This window comes from Erithacus rubecula, assembly GCF_903797595.1.
Source record: "Erithacus rubecula genome assembly, chromosome: 1".
Lineage (NCBI taxonomy): Eukaryota > Metazoa > Chordata > Aves > Passeriformes > Muscicapidae > Erithacus > Erithacus rubecula.
In genome coordinates, this window is record NC_136658.1 from 101,998,474 (window position 1) to 102,016,276 (window position 17,803).

At 39.3% G+C, this 17,803-nt stretch overlaps 1 protein-coding gene across 17 annotated transcripts in view; it reads right to left on the reverse strand.

The window, feature by feature from the left end:
- DMD (dystrophin) overlaps positions 1-17,803 on the reverse strand; it is a gene marked incomplete at its 3' end in the record, with an annotated part of 1,131,161 nt that overhangs the window by 42,609 nt on the left and 1,070,749 nt on the right. For all 17 annotated transcript variants that reach the window (XM_079310888.1, XM_079310881.1, XM_079310887.1 and 14 more), the window contains 5 exons: positions 16,843-17,044; positions 13,417-13,502; positions 10,680-10,837; positions 2,332-2,498; positions 145-256 (listed from right to left, as the gene is read on the reverse strand). In XM_079310888.1, coding sequence (XP_079167014.1) covers positions 145-256; positions 2,332-2,498; positions 10,680-10,837; positions 13,417-13,502; positions 16,843-17,044 — 725 coding nt within the window. The remainder of the gene's footprint in view (positions 1-144; positions 257-2,331; positions 2,499-10,679; positions 10,838-13,416; positions 13,503-16,842; positions 17,045-17,803) is intronic.

The following is a 17,803-nucleotide window of genomic DNA, read 5'->3' on the forward strand; positions in this document are numbered from 1 at the left end:
CATGTATAGTATATAAAATGAGATTTAATTATGGGGAAGGGAAGAAAAGCAGTCCTAACGCTTCATTACCTTGCACATAGAAAAAGAAGGTTTTTCCTTTCTACTTAAGAAGGGACAGTAAGGGTCAGTAAAACAGCTACTTACTGGTGTGCAATATTCCACCATGGGATAGTGCATTTTGTGACCTTTTGCAACACGGCCAGAGAAGAAGCAACTTTGGCAGATGTCATAGTTAAAGTGCTTTAAGCTTCTGTACCTAAGAGGATAAAAAAAAAAATTCACGGCTTCAGAGCTTTGTATGTGACTGCTTTGTATCAGCCCATCAGGTTTGCTGTGTGAGTAAATTCTGCTCCTGAGATGCCACACAATGGGTGTGCAATGCCCAGCAGTGCTGCTCTGCCCCGAGGGACAGCTACTGCTGCCTCAGATGTTTGTCAAAGATCTCAATCTTAAAAAAAAAATCTAATATTGGGCAACAGTGAAGATTTCTACACATTCACTCACCTTTAACATATGAAAGACCCTACCAATATTTTTTATTACTATAACACTAACACCAGATCTTTTGCTCTTCATCATGAGCATCCTAAAACAGAATGCCCTCCAGGAGGAAAATTTAAGAAAGTAATGTCCTCTCAGTAGGTAACTCTGGCAACCTCCTTATGTCCTTCCTAGCACCTCTATAAAAACAATTTTCCTGTAGAGCATTCCATCCATGCAAAACTCCAAATGCACTTTTGGGCCATTATTTAATCTCATCAGCTCTATGAGGCAGCTAACTGTTGTATCTGCTGTGCTGAAGTGGTTGAAAGAGCCGGAGGCATAAGGGTTGTCTTGTTCTGAATACATGAAGCAGCTCAGCCACAACGACCTCAAAAGAACATTGTTTTACATGAACTGGGTGCACAGTATTAGCTTTCTAAAAGCCTTTCAATACAGTATCTTTTTGTCAAGTGTGTACACAGGGTTTCAATGACTTGCAAAGACAGAGAAAAAAATCTGTGACAGACAGATTCTACTATCATGATAATAGATTTGTTATATAAATTTAAGAGACAGATGAGATCAGTCAAGTAAAATTAGACACAAACACAGAGCTCCAGTGTCCACTTCCCGAGTTCTTGGTGCTCACAACAGACTATCCATTCACTCGTCATGCTTTGATATTGCCAAGGGCTGCACTTTTCAATTCCACCTACTTGTCTTTGGCTGGTTTCTACAAAACTGTGTAAGTAATACAGTAGTTCATAAACTGTATCTGGGAATGGGAAAATTAGATTTTCTGGATGTGTTGAATTACTCACATCCAATCTCTAGCTCTTCCTCAGTAACATTTACCACTTCCCAGTTAAGATATTCATGGAGAATAAAAAAGCAGAAGGAAAAGAATTTAGACTATTAGAGCAACAGCCTCAGATTCAAAACAAAGCAATAAATACCTTCATAATTTCCACCACTTCCCACTGCCCATGAAACAGTAGCAGAATGCACTGCCCCACTACATGCATAAAAGCAATATTCATCTGCTCCCAGGTTAGAGCAAAATGATGGCTTTTTTGTGTAGCACTGCTTGCTGCTGTTATCTATCTGGGTTTTAGAAACAAAATTACAGAAAGCTCTTTGTAAACAACATGATAACATAGAAGGAGAAATGTCAATGGTAAAAGAAGACTGCGTGTAAAAAGGGCAGAAACCACACAAAGCAGCTATTGCGAAGCAAAGTGATAAAACAAGTCTAGGCATAATTGAAAGTGAGTATTTACTTAGCCCTTAAGTGGCTTCTCAACAGGCACACCAACACACAGCCATTTTACAACACAGTGACTTATTCATTGCCATAGTAACCACGGTGTCAATCCAGATGTTCAAACAGACCAGCAGCATTTCCCCCACTCCAGGTTAATGTTCCACCAACATTCTTTCACTGAGAAATGCACACGTAGCTTTTACATGCCTGAGAATTTTCAAGGCACTTCATTGCTTTATGCTATGAAAGTAATTCATTAGGATCCAATTCAGAAAAAGCAACTGCATAGGACACACTGAATGTAAGGCAAATTATGTTAGTTGTGCAATCCAACAATGCTTTTGTTGAGGCATGGAAAGACTGGGGCACAGAGGAAGAGCCATATCTTAACTGAGAGATGACTACTGTCCTCTTTGAGTCTCACAGCACTGTACCTAGTCTAGGTGCCACTCTCCCTTGTGTCCCCACCACGATTATCTTTTCCAAGAACAAAATGCCTATAAAATGAAGCTTGTGATTTGCCTGGAATCAGGCAGAGCTCTTGATCCACCAGCAGGCACAGCTGAAAGAGAGGGAGTCTGTACCTGAATCCAATAATGGGGCACTCCTTACAGATGTTACACTTGGCTTGGTGTTTGGCAGTCTCAGCAGCAGCCACTCTGTGCAGGACAGGCAGCCACACCATGGACTGTGGTTCCAGCCTCATCCAGTCCAGGAAAAGGGCTGCTTCAATCTCTGGTTTGTTGTTGGCCTGCAAGACAAGGGGGAAAATGACAAGGGCTGAGCACAGCTGGTATGTCTGCTCATCAGCTAATTAACAGTTCAAGCTGCTCTTGTCAACTCCATATCTCTTCCAGGAATATACTCCAGCTTTCCCCCCAGTACAACTACTTGTAACAAAATTAACAAAAAATAAAGATTAAAAAAACCCCAGGATCCTATCTTCAAGCCAGGAACTGAAAAGTATTATTAATATTTCAAACCTCCCTTTCTCTTATTCTATTACAATAGACAGCACTACCATGTACTTTGTCACAAAGAAAATCATCCACTTACAGGATCACTTTTGATGCCTGATCTCACATTCCCCATTTCTCTTATCTGAGACTACATAGCACTGCTTCTCACCTATTTTAAAAACTGTTAACCAAGCCCTAAAAATTGTATGTCTTTTGATCAAAATTCCTTTTTCCTTAACATCTTTCATTATCACACTGACCTTTCTTCATAATGCACACGTAAGGAAATCATTCAAATCTTTCTAAACCCTGTTGTTGAACATCCTCCTCAAATGCCTCAAACACCCTCTTCTCACCAGATCTTTTTTAAATTTCCCATCACTGACTGCAAACACTATACAAGGTCTGTCCCACAAAATACAATTCTCATATTCCATTACATCCCACATTCATCCCTTTGCCAACAGCAGAAGAGTCTATGAACACTTCCCAGTAAACCCATACCTCTGCTGTCTTCCCATCACAACCATTGGGACATTTCAAGTATCTCTTCCATGGTAATTTCAAGACAGCTCAGTCACAGAGCTAAATCCATTGTGCCAGGCACCATGCACCCCCCAAAAAATGATACATCATCCCTACCTGAAGCACCCACGGTATGGAAAAAAGAAAACAAAGAGACAAAGGCCACAAGGAAACAGGGGACAGTTGTGATCTCTGTGCATGGATAGAGGTCACCCTGCAGCAGCAGGCTGGACACTGCAAAGAACAGTGCAGAACAAAGGCAAGGGGCATTAAAAGGGATCTAAAGGAGAACAGTGGAATGACAGACTCAGTGTTTACAGGAAACAGCCTTCCCTCCTGCAGGGTGTCACAAAGTCTCCACAAAACTGGTTGACTGAGAACCTGGGAGATGGTTTCAGTGCTGAGAGAGAGGTGATGGATCAGGTGGAAACCTCAAGGGGTTCTGGTGGGGAGGAAGAGAGGGAGAAAGGAGGATGTATGCACACAGGGAACTGCCTCAGTGATGAAGAGAGACAACACCGTGCTCTGTTTCTCTGAACCATCTCTCCATGCTAATTCCAATTTCTCAAGACATTCCCTTCCATGCTACCCACCACAACAGTATATTTATGGTCTGAATATATTTAAATCCTCTGTCTTCCCTTTTCTCTAGGCTTTCAAATACAGCTCTCAGTGGGCCAGTCTTTTATATTTTAAACTTCACAAGGCTGACTGTCTTCCTTTGTGGTTCTAAACCTATTTGAAGCATTTAAATAAATAATAACCATTAATGTATCATGTACACGGACCAAGATGAATAGGGGATTGAGTGCTGAGGATTTTTGTGCCTGCTCTCAGTTACTTCTCCAGTTTCTCATGACATTTGAGTTTAGTATAACCTAGCTAAAACCGTATTCCACTAAAAATGCTAGCAATGAATTTTGAGAAAAAAAAACAACCCAATCCTGATCTGCAGGAGAGAGAGCTACAGGGAAAACCAATTAGCTGTAGTTTTGCTTTTTGTTTTCAATCTAACACTCTTTATAACCTTGATAAACAAATTAACTGGTATTTGAAGGATAAGAAAAATGCAGTCTCCCACACAGAAACCCACAAAAAAGATGTGAAATACAAACCCAGTAATATGCCCTGAATAATGCACTGCTTTAAAACTGACTTAAAATGCTGTTGTAATACTTTAGTTCATTAGACACAAAGCTTCTTGGTCAGAGTTTTCTGTTGAGATGCTCATTTGGGAAACCATCAAACAACTCCTACATCAAACAACATCCTACAACTACACTTGGGATCCATATACATGGACTTCTAGTATAGCCAAAAATATCCTTTTTTGGACATTTGGAGTAAAAGCATCAAATCAGAACATACCTACAATTATTCGGATAAAGCCCTTCACAATTTGATATTCACTAAAGGATTATATTAAATGGAATACATGCTGAAATACTTTTGAAGTCTTCTGCATCAAACCCTAGTTCTCTGTTTTTTCATGTAGCTGCAGAATTTAGGAAGCCCCCCCCCCCCCCCCCCAAATAAAAAGAGAAAATCAAAAGTACAATAAAGTCCAGTCAATACTGGAAGAGGATTTGTTCTGAACAGTGAATACTGCCTTCTGCCACAGTACATCAGTGAATTCAGTCGAATTAAATGAATTCTGGAACTCCTAAGTGAAAGGCATGTTTATAAAATATGACCATCTATATTTTCAGCTGCAAGGCAGGGCATTAAAGGGGCAGGGAAGAGGCTTTCCGTGACTCACTCAGGGATCCAGCTTCAGCCAGCAACTGCACTGGCAAACCATTACAGAGGTCCTCTAAGCCTCCAAAAAAAAAAAAAAAAAAAAAAAAGAAAAGAAGAAAGTGGAGAGGATCTCTTTAATATACCATTCCTAATAGAAAACCACGAGGTGTAGGGAAATGCTGCAGTGCAAGCTGCAGTCAGAATAAGAATGAGCCGCTCAGAGCGCTGTTCTCCACTTGTAGCTGCTTTAAATTTGCAGGGAAAACGCTGTTGCAATGAAAGACTTTCTGTAACACCCTAGATCTATTTTAATTTTGCAGTCACTGTCAATTGCCAGCAGTACCAATAGCTGCCTACCCAGAGCTCTGTATGGTGGCTGTACAAAACCTGTGCTCAGAGAGATTAGGTGCATTAAAATGTATCAGAACTGGTTCTGAATTATATTACATGAAGATTTAAAGCCACGTGGAGAAAAGCTGGTCAGGGTCAGACAGTACAGGACAGACAGCTCTCAACTGTCTCCCAAGCTGCTATTACAATTTTTTTAATAATCTCTAAATCCAGTCAGGCAGCAGCTGAACATTTTACATATGGAAAAAAGACTAAATTCATACAGTTCATATCTGAAACAACAAGATCAAGCTGTAAAGAATATTAATGGTTCTTCTCTTGAACACATTTCTGTGCAACTCCCAATTTTTATGGTAATAACAGAGTGAATCATAAAGTAAAATTCATTAAGGCCTTTCCAGCTTACAAGTAACAATTTGTTATGGAGGACATTCAAATTCATTATATTCCAGACATCTGTTTTTCAGTATTTATTTTGCAGAAACAATGGGGAAATAGGAAGTTGGGTGGTGCTAGCGTCTTTATGCAATACTTGGGAGATGAGTTTTTTTGTTCTACCCTCTCTCTTCCTCCAGCTAGTAGATGAAAAAATATCCTATGCTATATTAACTTGGTCTGTCCATAACAGGAAATATGCTACAAAATACAGTTGGGATTTTAAAAGAACAATGTGGTATGCTTTTGAACTGAGTAGCTAGTACAGCAGAAATTTCTGATAACATTTCTGATTAGATATATTCCGTTTATGTGCAGTGCAGGAAATTGACCGGAAATAAATTAACATGGTTAATTTAATGGTGTTTTTCACCTCGGGTGGAAAGCTTTACATTAGCAAATATTTTTTTGGACAAACCAAGCCGAGGGATGGGATTCTCATGACTTTTAAAGTCTAAAAACACAGAGCAGCTAGTAATAGAAATTCTGTCTCCCCAGAGTCACACCTAATCCTATTCACCCTTGTCTTCCACTCCTGCATTATACTTGACTGCATTGACCATGCCAATGTTTTTAGTGCTGTGGCAAAGAAAAATAAAATAGCATGAACCCAGAAGTGAATTAGTGCAGTTTTATATCATACACTGTACACCATCTTCCTGATCCCCATCCCTTAAACTATTTTAAAATAGCTTTTGAAAGCAGCTCACTTGCAGGACTCTTCAAGACTGTCCCTAAAGTCAGGCACAGGTTCACAAAATCCTGCTGAAATAAAACCAGAATTGCTGTTTTATGACATTTACAGCACAGCAGCTTGAGGAAGGATTTGCTAGTTCCCTTTGGCCAGCTCTCTCTTGTCAGAGCCAGGAGCAGAAGAAATATCCTATGAATAGAAACAAGGGCTGCCTGAATCTCTTAAAAGAGATTGAGTCCCTCAACAGTAATACTGCACTTGTAAGTTATTTTCATACAGACTTGTATATATAACTATATATAGTTTTTGTACATGGTACTGGTATTTCCTAGCTGCTCAAAAATAAAAACAATAAACAATGCCTCAAGAAACAACTGTCTAACCAATTTAAATCACAGAATTTATAGCCTAAGTCACTTTCAGGGTCCTGGTCCAGGATTTGTAACACCCAAACACCACCTGAAAGGACTAACAACTCTATTTTGGATTTTATTTGCCTGAGTAAACACACCAGGTTTGGATACACTTCCATGGTTTTAGAAAACAGGCTGATCTTGCCTTACCATTGATCAAGTAGTAAAATCTAGTAATACAGACTATACAATACAGAATATCAAAATACTTTGCTTCATCAAAGTGAAGCAAAACAAGGTTTAAAATATATGTATGAGTAAACTGCACACATTTTACTACTCTTTAGCTTCATCTGTTCTAGTTTTTAACATCAAGTACTTTAATTCAAGTATATCCTTGAACGAAAACATACTTAAAGCGTTTTATAATCAAGAACCAACTATCCAACATTTGACTGAGAAATGGCAAGGGACATTTTCATCTGAGCTGCACTCTGCTCTCTCATCACATTTCTTCAAAGTCCCAATGTCACAGTAACTCATCCAAGGCAGTGATGAGAATTCCTAGGTCCTGTTTATACTATATGAGGAAAGCATATTAATAATTTTCCACTGTGTTTAAAACTGCATGTCCTTCACTCCATATCATTTCCCTACCCTGTTTACTTAAAAAACATACTCATCACAGAACTAAAAGGAAAGTTCTTTCACACTGCAGTAACACTGAATCCACTCAATTTTTCATGGATCTATAGACTGCTTTGATGCATTTCTGAGCTTAAGCAGAACTATACAGTCTTCAAGTGGTCATTGGATTATGCTCTTTGCTCTCTAGACTTAAAAGCATTTTTTCTTTAAAAATCTCAAAGCAGAAATTACACATCCGTGCCCCAAATAAGAAAGATGAGTCCCACGATATCCTTTTCCTCCCAACAACTTCCCCTAGCACCTTCATGCAAATGAAGAAAACTACAGAAAGCACAAATCAGTGCTGAGGGGGTGAGAAGTAGCAGGAGGACTGGAGCAGGAGCCTCAGGAGAAGGGGACCCAATTTTCAGGAGCAGAGGTATGCAGCAGGCAAGGCTGCTGCCAACAGCAGGGCTGGGCTCCTCCCTGCCCAAACCTCATTCCCAAGGACTCACCCTTCAAAAAACAGGAGATTTCCTCTGTTATCTCTGGGAACAGTAAACATCCCCTTTTTTCCTGCTGCTGTGCAGACAGACAAGGCCGTTGCCAGGGCACCTAACCTAAGGGAACTGGGAGAGCCATTTCTGAAGAACACAATTGTTGCGACTCTGACATGACTGCAATTACATTGCTGGCTTATCATCACCAGAAAGAAGGAAGAAAAAAGGCAAGGAAAAAAAAAACAAAACTAAAGAAAAAGCATTCCTCAATGTGGGCGTACAAAGAAAGACTTAAATTAGTTTCCATGCAGTAATGTAAACTATGAACTCCCACAATATTCTTCAAAAATGAATTATCTTGCTCTCGTGAAAGAAGGCTGCTGGGAGCAGCAGTACTGCCTGGCTGGCCAGCTTTTCCAGCCTCTCTATTTCCTGGGCTGCTCTGTGCTCTTCCCCATCAGCATTTCCATGCTTGTCCCCCAGCCTGTGGATCCTGGTGTCCACCACTCTACACCAAAAGGATGTTTCAGTGTCCCCCTTCTCCCTTTCTTATGGAAAGTTCTTATCTCTTTCCCCATCTTCATTCCTGGCTGCTCCTTTCTTCCATGCCTCATTCTACCCACAGTTTCCTTCATTACTATTATTTTTACTGCTGTTTCTGCTGTCATTCCCCAAGAGACATCCTTATTTCTCACCCCTTAATTCCTTCTCCTCCCCTTCATTAGGGCTTTCCCTATGTTTGGATTTCTGCTCTTGTCCCAGGGACTCCATCCCACCTATTCCTCTATCTCCCCTCCTTGTCTCAGCCTCCTTCCACTTTCTGTCCCTCCAAGATCTATTCTGCTGCAGCCCAGGTTGGAAACCAACCTGCACTCTGAGAGTTAAAATGAAGTTTCATCCAGAGGACAAAAGAGAGGATGACATTCCTCCTATTGCAGGTGCCAAGAAAATCTATTTTTCGGTGCAGATAAGAGAAGGAAACCTCAGGTTTTCTGATGTTCTGATTTCTGAGCATGCCAAAGGCTGTGTCCAGCAGTGCCTGGGCTTTTCCTAGAAATGCCAGCAGCTGGATGTGGTACAACATTAGCTTGCTGGCATGTATGTCTTCATTTCCAGTGACAACCATGCTAACTCACTTTGTTGAAATAAACAGCTATCACAAAATCACAGAATCACAGAATAAGTTGAGGTGGAAGGAATCCACAAGAATCACTGAGTCCAACTCCCAGACCTGCACAGGACCATCTCCAAGACTCTTCTTCCTACTTTAAAAAATGCACTTGGTGTGTTTCATCACTGTGATTTTATATTGCTTTATTCCTGGTGAAAACACACAATATGACAGCCCTCTTTAAAAGAAACCTATGGTTTTGCCACATTCTGAGGTCACTTTCCTGATCAGTTTTTCAATTATTCTAAAGTGCTTTTCACATACACTTGGGAAAACGACAGAATCCAGTGACTCCTAATTTCTGAGGACGGTCATTTATACAAAACTTTTACCATGGATTTGCTGCGTAATCATTTTGTGTTGGTGTCACTTGAAAGTCCAACATGGAAGTCAAGGCTTGAAAGGGCCCAGCAGGGTCTAACACAGCTATCAAGATTACTGTGCACACTTTATAAGCATGGGTTGCCCATATAGGACCTAGCCCTATAAAACACTCATTCTGAAATGGCATTAAATTCAGATTAGAATTATAAAAGGTCAAGACATGAATGACAGGAACAGTAAAATGTAAATCCTGTAGAATTAATCTGTTAACAGAAATGTCAAAAATACAGAAAGTAAATGTCCCATCACAACTGAAGTTTGTGGTGATTTTGGAATTAGACTCTTTTCATAGTCATTGTGTGTAAGCAGTCTACTTCCAAGCATTAATATTCATTGAAAACACTTGCTGTGTTTTGCTTACTACAGAACTGAAACTACTACATAATGAAACTTGAGCAGCAGGCAAAAAAGCAAACAACTCCCCCTTTCCCCAAGCAAACAAAAAAAACCCCTCAGGGACATTGAAGAGAGGGGAAAAGAGCTTTCTTCCATTGTAATGTAGAAGATGCATTTAGAGTTAATCACAGACCATACATTACCTCCCCTCCTCTACCTTTTCATTAGGCAGCTGTCTTCATCTTGTGCATTCTGTTGCTAGTTATGATAAGGATGAATAATTGCCTTAACTCTCTTCCTCCCCAGATTAAATAATTTACAAGTTTGAAAAAGAGCCTCCAGTTTGCTGTGTATTACTCAACAGACAGGATAGGAATTCTTTCAGTATTCTTTAAAAGAAAACTGGTATTATCCATTCAAGGAGTGGAAGGAGACCATCGAGTACTCCTTGCCCCTAGACAGCACTGCAGGCAGTTGCCTATTGCTCCCCTAGGCACCTGGCTGTCACTGGTATGCACATGCCCAAAATTCAGAAAACCCACTACTGCTCACCTACATAGCAGCAATAAACAGTTATCTACTGCTGGCCAACAGAAAACTGTACAGCCAGGAGCTGCAACAAAGACTTACACTGTTTGCAGGGCTCAGTTGCAACAGAAGCCCCAATAACAACTATCTGCTGTCTGAGCTAATTCAAATACACATTAACAAAGGAACAGTTTAATATGCCAACAGCCACCACACAACCCACAGCACCCTAATCCTCATCCCAGATTTTCAATCCCCCTGGGAAGTACAGGCGAGCTCAACACAAACCACGCATGGGGAAATGCAGAGGCAGCAGAACAGGAACTCACAAACTGGAAGCAGCTCCTGACACTGGGCTCGATGTTGCTGCCCCCGAAGGAGGCCACCTCCCCCAGCTGCCGCGGGATCTGGATGGAGTCGTGCAGCAGCAGCCCCAGCCGGCGCTGGTCACAGAAGCCAGTGGAACTCGCCACTTGTTTGAACAGGTCTGGGGAAGGAGAAGGACAGCAGAGGTCAAGCACTGCTACCAGGATGTGGCAAGCAGCCCAGACTGCTGCTGTTTCCAAGGCTCGCAGGTGCGGTCAACAGCCTTGGTGGACATGAACACAAACATGACTCCAACCTGGCCGCTGCTTTTCTCATAAACACTGGGGCTTTTCTGTGAAATGGGAGCCTAGTGGCAATTTTTAATAGTGTCACTGGCTTGTACCTGGGAAGAAAGGCCACTCTAACACAGCACCTGTGTTAATAAACTGACAACAGACCCAGTGACTCTGTAACACAGATAACTAAACAGCAGGATCGTAAAGCCACAACACAGATATCTTAAAAATAGTGTTTAATGGTAAAATAATTTCATACACTATAGAGCAGCTTTTCAAGTCTTAGCAATCAACATACAACTCAGAGAATTAATTTCTCTTCCAGACAAGTTAAAAAGCAAGAGCTCCCTAACTTTCATATATGATGATCTTTTAACTCAAGAGAATTTCTAAAACAAAAGAAGAAAATTACAGTATGGCAGAATCTGCCATTCATCAGAAATTTTAATATCATATTATTTTTTGCTTCTGAAGTGAAATATTGCTTGAAGCCATGTTCTGTTATTGCATCATTCTAGAAAAGAATCCTTACAGGACAAAATTATTATCCCTTCACAAGCTAAATTTAATTTGGTGGGAATTAATTATACTATATATATATTGAGGAGGCCTATAGAATTCATAATAAAAAACAGTTTATTATTAAATGAAATATTTATTTGGCAACATCTCTGTTGACATTACCTGGATAAATTCTCCTTACTTTTCAACAGTAAAAAAAAAAAAAGAGCAAAATAAGACTAGAATGAAATAATACTTTTTTTGGAGTCCCTTTAGCCATTTCACCCAACACCAGGGATACAATTATAAAGGTGCTTCAGCACTGCTCGAGATAACCTTCCTAGCACTGCTTTAACACCTGTTTTCTTCCAAAGGAATAAAGGAACAGATAAAGAAAGGATTATTTTTTAATTACATGAATTTCACTCTTGCAAAGTCTAGTTTTATAATGAATAATTCTGAGATGAATGCTTCCATCACCTCTGTAAGCCTTAAGACTTGTGCTTTAGCACAACCAACTCTGCTGTGCTGCACAAATGAGACAAAAAATTGTAAGGGGTGCAAGATATTGCATACTTGCATCAATACTAATGGCAACTGCACTACAACTTCAGCATGGATGGCAAAGCCAGACCACAGCATGACAGACACAATTCCTTCCTCTCCCACAGCTATTCAGCTTCCAATTTCCCCATCATTAAAACTCTGTGTCCTCAGCAAGGTTATAGGACACTTAATAGATTATGCATTACTGTGCACACACACACTGCAGGAGAATCTAAAACATGAATAAATGTTTTCCTTTATAACTTTGATAATCTTCAATGAAATATCATTTTGAAAAATATCTGTACTGAGTAATTTTTCTTAAAAGATTTTCTGAATACTTTTTCTTAGCACTCACATGAAACATCTAGAAATCTAAACTGTGACATTCATTGTGATTGCCCTAAAATCTGATCCAATTACACATTGTCATGCACAGACCCTGCTGTTGGTACTCTCTGTTTTCTCTTTAGAGTTCTTCATCTTGCAATTGCAGAGAATAAAATGATAACAATTGACAAAGAACTGCTATGGTATTGGGTCAAACCCTCAAGACTGGGTTTTCAGTGGCATTTTTAAGTGCATAAATGAGTGATACCAGTTAATTAAAAAAGAAAGTTACTCTTGAGAACTTCATTTATCAGCAGTTCTGGATCCTAGTCTCATTAGTGAACTGACTTATTAGTCAGGTAAAACTGCAAATGGAATTTTTTTCAAGTATTTCCTCTCTTAAAATATGCAAAATTTGCACATTTTTAATATTTATTTATTAAAATGCATTTATTTAAAGACAGAAACTATATTTAAACACAATGTACATAATAAGACTGACCACAATGTGGAATCATTTAAAAAAGTCAATGTATTTGAAAATAGTTTAATGCAAGTGTCCTGCAGACATGCATTTTTGTGTATAAAGGTGTGCTGAACCAGTGGTCTCCAAAAGGGTTCTTGTTTCTCAGCGAGTGTTCAAGACAATCCATTAGAGTGCAGTCAAGAAATATTTTTTGTACAGATAATAGATTCAATTGAATGTCAAAATAGTGTTTATTTAATCTTTATCACATCCTGCTTAACTTTCTAGTTTTGGTATGCCTTATAAAGTAGACAATATATTAGTACACTGGCACACATACATATTTTATAAATAGATATACATCTACTAGAGGGTGCAAGGTCAAATTTTTTTTTGCTGGGAGGAATGTGATCAAAAATGTTTGGCAACCACAGTGCTAAATTACCTAAAACAACAGAGAACAAATAACTTAAAAGGTGAAACACATTAACACACTTTGCATGTGCAATATCTAAAATAATGTCTCTGTATGCTATTTAAATGTTTATTCAATAAATAAACAGGAGGAATAAAACAGGAACACAAACATAAGGCAAACCCAAAATAATTACATCAACTTACATCTATATTTATCTTCCAGGTGTGCTTTACAAAGGGATATGACACCAGTTTTGAAAGATAAGACACGGATCCTTCCTGTTCGACCCCTAATGGAAAAGAAAACATTGGTTGATAATACAATCCATTCATATTATAATTTGTTTGCTATAACCAAGTTCACTGCAGTACTGTAGTCTTCATAAATTAAATCTCACAGAGAACACTCAAGCTGGATGGTTATTAGTTGAGCTAGAAATGAAAATAAAACATTGAGGTGGCTTCACAGGCATAGCTGAACTGCATTGTGCCATTTTATCAATTCTACCCAAAATGGCCTAGATCGTCTCCTTTTTCTGAAAAAAGTGAGTAAAGAGTAAAACCCTGTGTTTCCTTGAACAGGCTTCTCTATGAACTGCTGCTGAGTGATTCTCAGAGGAGAGGGACCTGACAGAACAGCAACCCAGTCCTTTTGCCAAAGACAATATAGCCTTACTTCCACCAGAAATCCGATGTAGCAGCCATTTTTGGAAAGTCTTTGCTTACTGTCTGTCAGACATGCCCTGACTTGCCTGAAAAGGCAACAAGAAGCCAAGAACAAAAAAGAGGCCTTTGCCAGCAGTGTGCAGCAACAGAGACACTTATAATATGTTCAGGTGAATGAGAAAGCCTGCCTAGAAATCATGGCAAAGCAGGGAGGCTGTACAGTTATGCCATTAACACCTTGTGTGGTGTCTGAGCTCCTCCTCACAGTGCCCAAACCTCTCCTGTGCCAAGGGGCTGGGACACTCCAGCAGCCCCTGCTGCCTGTCAGCCTCCCCCTCACGCTCCCTCCTGCTTGTAACATGCCCATGCTACTGCTTTTGCTTTCTAACCTGACAGTGAGAACAACATCCTCCTCTGAGCTGCAGGCGACACAATGACAAACCTTCACATCTTCTCTCAGTCATCTGCTTTAACCCAATTTACTTCCAGTGGCTGGCTTCCCCCCCAGACTTTTGTTTCTGATAGCATTTCAAATATGTAACATCTATTGCAAACGAAGACATACACAAAACAGGAAGCTAATAAACCCAACAGTTTTGAAGCAGAGCCTTATCAACAGCTTTGAAACACACCAGTAAGGCTCCCACTGGGAATAAGATAAATCATGTGGAAGCAAGCCACGGTCATGCATCAGGCTGCACCACAGGTAAAGATGCATGTGGTCTTTTTAATTCTGTGAAAGAGCTGAGGAGACAACGGTGCTCATTTGCCCACACACCTCTCCTGCAAACCCTATAAAAGGTACAGACAGGAATCTGTGGAAAAAGCCAAATTTAGAATTTTTATTAAAGAATCTTGTGTGTTTCATCATGAATAAGTAACAGTAGTTTACCTATGCTTTCCACATTCTGGTCCTCTTACTCCTCTCCCTCAAATCTTTTCCAAATTAATTATCATCTGTGCCCTGAGAAACTCCTCCTGATGAATACCAGACTCATGCAAATTATACAAGAGAAGAATATAGAATAATGATTGCTCTGCAAGGCAATTAAATTGAAACTTGTACGAATCGTGAGTTGTTCAGTTCACTCTCCTCTCCTCCCAAGTCAAACCAATAATTTAGCATGCTACTGCAAATGAGCATGAGTGACTGATCAATTAAAACAAATCTGAAATGTGCTGGATTTGCAGAGCTGTACCCATAATTAGATCAGTCATTGACTGTGAATTTGATTAATATCTTTACAAATGACAGTTTTCAATTATAAGAAAAGTAAAGATGCAGTACATTTAATTAAATGTCTCTGGTAGTGCTGTGCACTTTGCTTGATCTCTGCCTATTAAGTTTACAATGAAAACTAAACACATGTAACCCCAAGGTCGCCTCTCTTACCAGCGTAATTCAAACCTGAATTTTGGTAAAATAGTGACAAGCTTTCCTCACACATAAAACACCTCTGTGTTCCATTGTGCCCTGCAATATGCAGCTCCCTAGCATACCTAGGGAATTGCCTGGAGGCATATAATTATAATTTCTAATGTTGTACTTGCAGCACAGTGCAACATAAAGAAAGCGAGACTGGCATGGCTAGTGCACATGTCACATCTAAACTGGACAGTTCAGCTTAGAAGCAGACTGTGGAATGACCTTTAGCTCCCTCTCTGCTTATACAGATTAATATCCCCAGCATATGTTTTGTTTTCACTGGGAGTCTTCATCTATATGTTATTTATGGTTCATGATAACTAAGAAGTGGATCACTGTTCTGTTCTGTGAAAGCCAAAGCAGATTGACAAAGCCAGCAAATAAAATCTGGCTCTTGAATGAATATAGCCCCACTCCCGAGTACAGGTAAACTGAAAGAAATATAATGTAATCTGGGTAATCCACTTCACAGGATACTGCAGCTGCTGCAGGGGATGTCACAAAAAACTGACTTATTGGAGGTGATCCTTCAGGAAGACATGATCTGTACAAATCTGCACTTTTTTTTGCAAGTGGTCACTGAAGCTTCACTGCTGTGACAAAAGGTGGATGAAAGAACAATGCTATGGCCCTATAACAACAGTATGGTTCAAAATGTCAATGGAAATATAGTAATTGTCCCATGACCTTTCAATTCTATAGGTAAATGTTTATTCTGCCACAGTAAAGAGTGTGTCTGGCTGAAAGTGGCTGAAAAAATACTTAAAAACATAAATAAAGTACTTCCATTGACTTTTTAAAAATTAAATTCACCAAATACAAATATAATGGCTTATTCTAAAATGAGTTTACAAACATATGTTGGAATTTGCCTATGCATTATAAGCTGCATCATTAACCCACTTAAAAGGAATACTCATAAATTTTCTTCAGGTATATTAGCCTGTTGTGCTTATACTGATGGGTACACTTTTTAAAATTAAATTTTTAATTAAATATTTCTCAAATCTTCTTACAGCTAAGAGTTTTAAGCACATTAGACAAGAGATTACCCTTTTCCATCTTTGTGACAGATTTGAAAGTTATAGAAAATTGACAGATTTGAAAAGGTTTAACATCCAGAGGTATTGACAGGCAAGAGTTTATATGATATTCATTCTTCTGCTTCTTGATAATTCTCTTGAACTTCTTTATCAACATAAATTAAAAAGCCATGTAAAGTCATGACCTACTGTGGATAGACATGCAGTCACAGAATTAGTCTGAACACAGAAATCTGCTTAAAAAGTTATTTTTCAGCTCTCTCATTGCATAGCTTAACAAATCCAGGATTGTAAGGCTAACCAAGGGCTGTATCAATTCACTTAATGCAGCCATTAAACCATTAGGTTTATTAGACTTTCACTTCAGCTACCCTATTTTCAGCTCCAAGCCACCCACACTATAATGAGGTAAACAGCTCAATACACCTTTCCCCTTCCCTTCTGCTAGTGGGAAAGTTTCTGGAGCTTTTCATGTCTTGAGTCCCCCATACTTACGTGTCGTAGACATTCAGAAGCCAGTTGAGGCACATGTCCACACAAAGGGGAACATTGACCAGGTTGTTGTGCTCTTGCTCCAGTCTGTCATAAATGGTGGTCAGGCAGTTAATGATCTGCAGAATATCCATTGGCTGGTCGTTCTGTTTGAGGTTGTGCTGGTCCAAGGCATCACATGCAGCAGACAGACTCAGAAGATCCACTGTTGGAATAAAAAAATACACAACCATAAAGATGGAAGAGAAACAGTGGTTGTATTACCCACATCCAAAAAGTAAATAGAGCACTGTACTTGGCTTATGTGCCTGGCCAGAGGATGTAAAATGTCCTTTGAAAGTCACATGCAAGACTGGTTTCAGGACTCCTACAGATGCACTGTTATTTAACTGTGGCCTTAGAGACCAGTGTGTATCTGTTTCATTTTTAGCTGTAAAGTACTTATTATGCTCTTGGGTCCTATGGAGATATTACACAAATTAGTGCGCAAGTAAAAATTATGTATTTCATGCTTTATGTTCCTACAGATAGACAGGCTAATATTTGATTACTGCATTCACCAAATGTGCTCTTGCCATAGCACAGGTCATCAGCTTTCCCAAGATGTGTTGCCCATTTCTTAGAGAAGCCAAGCAATCTTAACCAAACCAAACTACACAAGGAATATGCAAACAAATCAGAGCTGAACTGTGATAAACTTCTCTGTTTCTTTTTCTTCTAGTGAGAACAGTGGAAAGAAGGTTCTGGAAGCACTAAATGCCCTGTTTCAATATTATTAATTAAATGCATCTATTTTTAATTCTGAAGAGCATTTATATTTATAAATACTTCTATGTCATCAAAGAGTACGACAGTTTAAACTTGTAAGTCAATATGTAACAGAGTTTTTTGTCACAGACATTTAAAAACTTGATTTTTATTCCAATTTAAGTCAGTTGCAGTTTGAAATGTGGATGTCCAGGGC